General features: G+C 54.0%; 4 protein-coding genes across 4 annotated transcripts; 1 reads left to right on the top strand and 3 right to left on the bottom strand.

The window, feature by feature from the left end:
• Positions 1 to 100: 100 nt before the first annotated feature.
• Positions 101 to 595, bottom strand: A1O5_07990 (uncharacterized protein; the record flags this gene model as incomplete). The annotated part of the gene is made up of 1 exon (XM_007748575.1): positions 101 to 595. The coding sequence occupies one exon, from the start codon at positions 593 to 595 to the stop codon at positions 101 to 103; it is 495 nt and encodes a 164-aa protein (XP_007746765.1).
• A 668-nt stretch (positions 596 to 1263) lies between these two features.
• Positions 1264 to 1746, top strand: A1O5_07989 (uncharacterized protein; the record flags this gene model as incomplete). Its single annotated transcript, XM_007748574.1, has 1 exon — positions 1264 to 1746. One exon carries the CDS (start codon positions 1264 to 1266, stop codon positions 1744 to 1746), a length of 483 nt encoding a protein of 160 aa, XP_007746764.1.
• A 1028-nt stretch (positions 1747 to 2774) lies between these two features.
• Positions 2775 to 4369, bottom strand: A1O5_07988 (uncharacterized protein; the record flags this gene model as incomplete). Its single annotated transcript, XM_007748573.1, has 2 exons — positions 2775 to 3277; positions 3328 to 4369. The coding sequence occupies 2 exons, from the start codon at positions 4367 to 4369 to the stop codon at positions 2775 to 2777; spliced, it is 1545 nt and encodes a 514-aa protein (XP_007746763.1).
• A 727-nt stretch (positions 4370 to 5096) lies between these two features.
• A1O5_07987 (uncharacterized protein) lies at positions 5097 to 6722 on the bottom strand (the record flags this gene model as incomplete). Its single annotated transcript, XM_007748572.1, has 1 exon — positions 5097 to 6722. One exon carries the CDS (start codon positions 6720 to 6722, stop codon positions 5097 to 5099), a length of 1626 nt encoding a protein of 541 aa, XP_007746762.1.
• Between the last annotated feature and the right edge of the window lie 256 nt (positions 6723 to 6978).

Here is a 6978-nt window from a genome sequence, read left to right as displayed (position 1 = left end):
AATTCCCGATCCAAGGCCGGCCCGATAGATCTGGAGCAGGTCGAGAGAAGCCACGTTCAGCCGGAAAAAAATAACAAGAGGCCAGCTCGTGTGAAGAAGATCAGAACCACAGGTCCGGCTGATAATCTGCTGTGAGCCTCGGATCCTCGCCGAACCGTGCTTGCCAGGAGCCAAATCCGCCTTCCAGCACGCAAATCTCCTGTTGTGGCGACGATTCCATTCTGTTTTCCTTCGCCTCTTCTTCTCTCTCCTGCGACTGCGCCTGCTCAGCAGCTTCTTTGGCCTCGGCCCTCTTTTTCGCTCTCGCGTATGTCAAGGCCGCCTTTGGCCCTCTCTGTTGACTCAGCATGCAGTGGAAAATCACCTTTTCCTTGTCCTTCAGCGTCCGTAGCAGCTCGGGCATTCTCACGTCCAGCTGGTGCAGGGGGACCCAAGTGCTGCCGTGGATGTTGCCACCGATATGGTCAGAGTCACGGACGTCTATTATGGCGATCTTGGCCTTCTCGGTGGGATCGAGCAGAAGAGGACCCAGGGTCGTGGCGTGGACGTATTTGAGCGAAGAGAGCGTGACCAGGTTGGACGAGTTGGAAGACATCCTGCGGGGCGCAGCAGACTGGTGGGAGCGATGGGTTAGTTGTCTGAGTGTTTGTGGCAGATATAAAGCGTCAAAGCAAATGCGCGGACACTTCATCAAACGTCTCCCTCCCCGTACTCGGTAGATTGCTGGAATATGTGGCTGAAGCCAAACCTGGAAGCGATGTGCAGAATCGAGGAAGTCCATGTGTACTGGGTACCCAAATGTACCCTCAAGAGTTGGATCTCGGTCCGCAGAAGCTTGAACTCGATTGGCTGGCGATTTTGCGCGGCCGAGCTTTTGAGATTGCGTCCCGTCACTGTTTTTCAATTGAACTGTATGAACCACACGCTTCATCACCCACTCAGGCCATCGACCCGCCCTTATTTGCTCGCCGCTTGGTCCGAGCGACGTGCTCGAGGGCCTCTTCAGATCCTTCTACTTGAAAATCAACGACAATGAAGACGTCTCAATCCCTGCAGGGTTGCGCACGTTGTGCTTTATCTCCCCGATTATCAGCGCGCCCCTTCATCTCCTCGAGTTACCAGAGGTCACCCCTTCACGATGTCGTTCGAGCTATACTGCGAGAAAAAGCGAGGCAGCTCTGCTCTACAGCTTCCAGATCCCAGGACTCAGCTCCGTCGCGCTCCAGACCTCCGAGGAAGAACAACAACTCCTCTCCCAATCCGATGAGAAGCCAGCTATTGGATCTGATCCGCGAGACCCGAGCTCCAGAGTCCAAGAGGAAAGAAACCGTTGCTTCACGCTGGGACCAACTGCTGGGGACTGCTCGCAACCAGAACGCCGCTGCTGCCTCCAAGACTGCCACATCAAACAGCACCGGGAACAACACGCCCTCCGCCTCGACCCTCCTCTCCGACCTGCACGAAGACATCTACTCGTCCTCGCTCCCGCCGATCACGCTGCGCCTGCGTCCAACGCTGGGCCGTACGGTGGACGGCATCTACGGCGACCCGACGCGAGGCTTCCGCCTGTTGGAACGCAAATGCAACGAGAACAGCGTCAAGCAGGACATGAGGAGCCAGGAGAAGCACGTCCGCAGGGGCCAGCGGAGAAAGAACATACGGATCCTGAGGTGGCGCAAGTTGTTCATGGAGGGATTCCGGAGCGAGTTGGGCCGGATCAGGAAGATGAGGAAGCAGGGATGGTAAAAAGAAAAAGAAAAACCTCGACAAGAGGAGGGAGGGGGAAGGGCCCTTGCGGGATGAGGAGGACAAAGGCAAGCACAAAGACAAGGATGAGGTCCTGGCCATGTCCATCGCCCACTGAAGGGCCATCGTTGCACCCCAAGCAAACCCCATCCCGCTCGCAAAATCCGATCCTCACGGCTTTCCCAGCTTCAGTTCATCTTGTGCACCAAACAGCAGACCACAGGAGTTGGACCTAGGGCGGCTCGCTGGCCCGGTGTGGTCGATGCGGGATTAGTAACAGTAACGGCAACGGCAACGGCAACGGCAACGGCAACGGCAACGGCAGCAACAAGAACAAAAATGCATCGCGGGCACGTTGAGCACATCGTTGATTAACGCTCTGCATGCGTATACATATCAGATATCAGATTCTCTCGTTGTTCAATCCCACCCGTAACTGGCCGTACTACTTGCGAGAGCAGGGAAAACCGAATACATACAAATGTTTCTTTTGGTGCGTGTTTTGGATTAGATCGAGGAGACTGCCGCTGCAACTCTCTTCTCTACCTATGGATCTTTCTACCTATCTACCTACGAAATACGTAGGCAGTGAGTGATCTTCTGGTAGTTGCTGCATCTCGCTCTATTCTGTGTGTGCCTGACATGGAAGCCATCCATCCATCCATGATCCAATATCGGCGCTCGAGTGACCCCTTTGTTGACCCAGAGTCCATTTCCTCGAAAAATGCAAATGTCCTGGCATGCTTGCGCACTGGGGCGCATGTCTCCGATATGGCTGTCGGATCGCCGAGGATGAAATACCATAATGAAGCCCGTTCCTTCCAAGCTTGCAAAAACTCAATGACAGTAGCTATCGACCACGAGCTCAACTCCCCTTTTGCTACCCACTGTCGCCGGGACCGAATTGCTGGAAATTCATGTTTTCAGCCCGAGTCTCAATGCTAGATCTGCTAGAGATGTCAATGGCGGGACCAAAGCGCGCATCCGCCTCACTCCGTGTGTCCACATCTCGATTTGTTTGATGTTGTTCAGTATGGCTTCCTGGCCAACTTTGCAATTTGCATGAGGTCACAGGGGATGTCCGCCTCACCACTGGCCAGAAGGGTTCCGTACTGTGCCTGCACCTGGTCCAACTTGCGTTTGATGTCCTCGTCCTCAGGGTACTTGACAAGCGCAGCGTTGAGCACGTTGACTTGTGCAGGAAGGGAGGTGATTGTTGGAGACTGCTTGTCGTACCACTGCAAGAAGTCGATGATGTCGGAGTCGATCACAGTGGTCTTGCCGCTGACGACTTGTGTACAGGCTGGCTTCACGCAGAATGATTGGAATCCTTTGACCGCGTCCCCCTTTGACGCTTCAGTCCGGAGTTTAAGAATGCACCGATGGCAGTACAGATGGAGGCAGTTGAGAACCCGGACGTCGCGCTTAATCACTTGGCAACGCGCACATTTGAGCATCTCAGTTATGGCTCCACCGTACTGGTGCGTTTGTTCGAGGCGGGTCAGGTACCTCACAAAAGTATGCGCGATAGCTTTTCCGAGGTTAGTACTGTCCATCGAGACTTGAGACGGGGTGGCTTACTTGGTTCTTTGTCAGTCTTGACCTTCTTGCCTGTCTTGGCTGCACCCTGACTTGGGCTGTCGTCTGCTTCCATGGACGCTCGACCACGCTTGCTGCGCGCTCCGGTAGGAGTAACAGCAGCAGACGCAGGGCTGGTGGGGGTCAGTTTGGTGCGTGTCATTGAGGGTATGCTCAAGGATTCCAGAAGTCCAGGGAAATCCTTCTGGAGAGCTGCCATTCCGTGTGCGACGACTTGGCTTTGTTCCGCGCGAGGAACCGGGGTGCTCTCGACCGATCGAGCTACAGTAGCAGGGTCGTCGTGCATCGTAGCTTCGGTGAGGTCCGGTTGAGTGTTTGTATCATTGTGCGGATTTGCAGTGGAGTCACTCTCGGATTTGATGGAAGGTGAGAGCAGAGGGATGACTGATGGTTCTCTGGTTGTTCGAATACTCACGTCTCCGACAACTGCGGCCTGCGTGAGAGGCAAGGGGGGGTTGACGATGCCTGGTAAGGCAGGTAGGGCAGGTAAGGGATAGGTGAGGTTATGTTGACCAGGTGACGGATAAGTGAGGTTGAGTTGAAGAGGGAAGTTTTCGCGCTGTTGGGCTCTGATTCGATCAATCTCTGTGATGCGACGAGCAACGCGATGAGCGAGCTGAAACGGGTCGCCACTCAGCTGGGTCATGATTGCGGTGAGGAGGAGGTTGTTGTCAGCAATCGTCCCTTGATTTTTGCTCACGGCCTCAACCGCGCTGGTCAACCCAAGGCTCTGCGCCATCTGGGCGCGGATGCCCTCGATGACAGTCTCATCTTCAACGACACTCCGTTGGAATTGGGGCTGACTCTGGGAACGATGTTCCTTGAACATCCTTGCATCAAGGTCAGCCATGATTGCACGGACTCTGCCTTCGTTGGCCGCGATTCTCTCTTGAACGCTTCTCAACTGGTGTTCCAGAGTGGCCCTTTCAGCTTGGAGGGCTTTTCCGACTTCAGTGAGCTGGTAAAGTTGTGCTCGAAGTTCGTCAGCCGCCGGTCTAACAACAAGCGGCAGATCAGAAGGCATCGTTGGTGTGAATAAATATAGAAAGAACATGGTGTCAACAAACAAACGGCAACTTGGCTATGATCTCCTCTTCTCCTCAAACCGCTCCTTGGCGATGATTTCTTCTAGAGTCTTTTCTTCTCGAGTAGTCAGGTAAGCCGGACGTGCTTGTTGTGCCGGGACGAAGAGGCAGGTGGAACGAAGAAGCAGGCGGCGGCCGCGTTGGCAGTGAAGGCAGGATCGTATTCACCAGGCGGACGTCCTTCTCTTCGACAAGCCCGGTCAGACCGGCGGCGACGACCGATATCAGGCGAAGAGACGCAGAAGGATGCCAGTTCCAGGCCAGTCTGACGTTCTCGACGATGCCTATGAAGTGATATAACGACAAGAAGGCCAGAAAGGAGCGTTGCGCTGAAAAGAACCAGAAGGACAGATATTTACGGGAGGAGGCTCTAGTGGGTGTCCGTCAATCACCACATCTCGACACCTCTCGGCGGATTTTTGCAATAGGCGCTGCGGCATCGTCGCGGCCATGTTGGTCTATTCGCGCCATTGTTGTCAGAATTGATGTTGTCAAGAGTGAAGACAAGGCGGTTTACAAACAGGATGGGCGCTGCGGCCACCTCATGGACAATGATATCAACAAAAGAATGGAGGACATCGACCGCATCACAGTCATTCTGGAGGAAGACTTCCATATCCAACCCCGGAAAGGACGAACATAGACCTCACTCTGACACTGTGCAGCTCAAGGATCAGCATTCTTCATGTTCGACTTGAACCTTTCGATCGCCCGCTGCTTCGTTTTGTGCCAGTCGACATATGGCTTGGGATAGCCTAGTTTCTCAAACTCCTGTGGGTCCAACCGATGGTATGGATCAAAGATCGCTTTCCCTTTCACACCCTTCAACTCTGGGATCCACTTGCGAATGTACTCGCCCTCAGGATCATTCTTCTCGGCCTGGCTCACAGGGTTGAACACCGTGTAGCTGGGTTCCCAGCCTTGCGTATTGTTGCTCAGATCCCAATCGATCAGTTTCTCCGCGAAGTATCGCTCTCCTCGTCTGTAGTCGATGAGCAGGTTGCAGTATAAGTAGCTCGAGACATTCATGCGTAAGCGGTTGTGCATATAGGCCTCGTGTTTGATTTGCCGCATACCAGCATCCACGAAGGGGACGCCCAGTGTGCCCTCTTCCCAGCGTTTATACCCTTCCTCATCCTCCTCCCACTCCACAAAGTCGAATTTCAAGTTCTGTGGTAGATTCATCGATGTATGAGGGGTTTGGAGAAGAGTTTGTCGGTACAGCTCCCGGAAGACGATCTCGCGGACCCAGCTAGACATGCCGGGATCGCAGCCTTCCTTTGAGAAATCAGTGGAACTGTCATTCCGTTTGCTTACTGCACTGAGGGCTTCGCGAACGGAGAGGACGCCAGCGCTGAAGTATGCAGAGAGTCGAGACGTGGAGTTCTTTGCGGGGCTAGATCGTGTTGCCGCATAGTCGACAATCTTCTCGTCGAGGAAGTGGGTGAGTCGCTTCACAGCAGCGTCGTGGCCTGCGGGCCAGAGTTTGCGAATTTTTCCTTTCTCCTCGTCACTGGCAAATTGCTTCTCCTCAGGTGGGCTGGGGACAGGGCTGTCAAAAAATCGCTTGAGCTCTTTCTTCGATTCGGTGGAATTCTTTGAAGGCGCGGGGACAGTGTCGAGCACACTTGGGTTGGCCTTCACTTCGGCGAGCCATGCCCTATGATAAGGCGTGAATACCTTCATGGCCTTCCCGCTGTCTGTAAGTACGCTGCCTGGCTCCACGACTGTCTGGTCATGATGCAGAGAGAGATGGAATCCTCTAGACTTGGAGCTTCCACCAGTGGCCTCCTTCAAGACTTTAACGTCGCGGCGCAACTCGTCAATTTCGTATTCATAGTTGGCGTACACATGCGAGATATCATTTTCGCGAATAAAGTCGACAATGGTTGGGACGAGCTCGTCACGTTCACTCGCTTCCAGGAACGCCAATGGAATATTCAACGCCTCGAGCTCAGCTTTCATAAGCGCGAGATTTTCGAAGATGAAGTCCGTCCTGGCGGGTGAAGTGCCATGCCATCTAAACTCCGCTGGACAGTTGACGTACACGCATAGCAACGGGGCATGGGCCTCGTTTGCCCACTGAGAAGCCGCGTTCAACGCACGATTATCGTGGATGCGCAGGTCCTTACTCCGGAACCAGTGTAGAACTCTCCTGGTGTCACTGGGAGACTCCTGGGCGGCAAGGAGAGACCTGAGTTCGTCGTATGGGGTGTGCGCGTCGAGCTCTTTGGCTCGTTTGGTGCTTGGGTGTTTTTGCTCAGGATGAGCTGGTTCATTCCTCTTGGACATTGTCAAAGACCTTGAATGCTTAGTTTCGACGATCACGTTGCGTGCAAATTGGGAGTAAAGAAGAGCGCCACGCAGAGGAGAAAGAGTGAAGTAGCCCGTTGCACAACCGGTGCGGCCCAGGCTTAAGTCAGCTCTTTTTGAAAAGAGCGAACCCCAGACCTGCATCTCAACTCAATCGAGAAAGAAAGGGAGATCTCAGGGAGGTTCAGATCTTAGAGGAGCAGATTCATCGATCTCGGCGGAGCGCTGAAGCAAT

Source organism: Cladophialophora psammophila (assembly GCF_000585535.1).
Source record: "Cladophialophora psammophila CBS 110553 chromosome Unknown aczJe-supercont1.12, whole genome shotgun sequence".
Lineage (NCBI taxonomy): Eukaryota > Fungi > Ascomycota > Eurotiomycetes > Chaetothyriales > Herpotrichiellaceae > Cladophialophora > Cladophialophora psammophila.
Note: the sequence above shows the minus strand (reverse complement) of the source record. Positions and strands in the feature narration are given on the sequence as shown.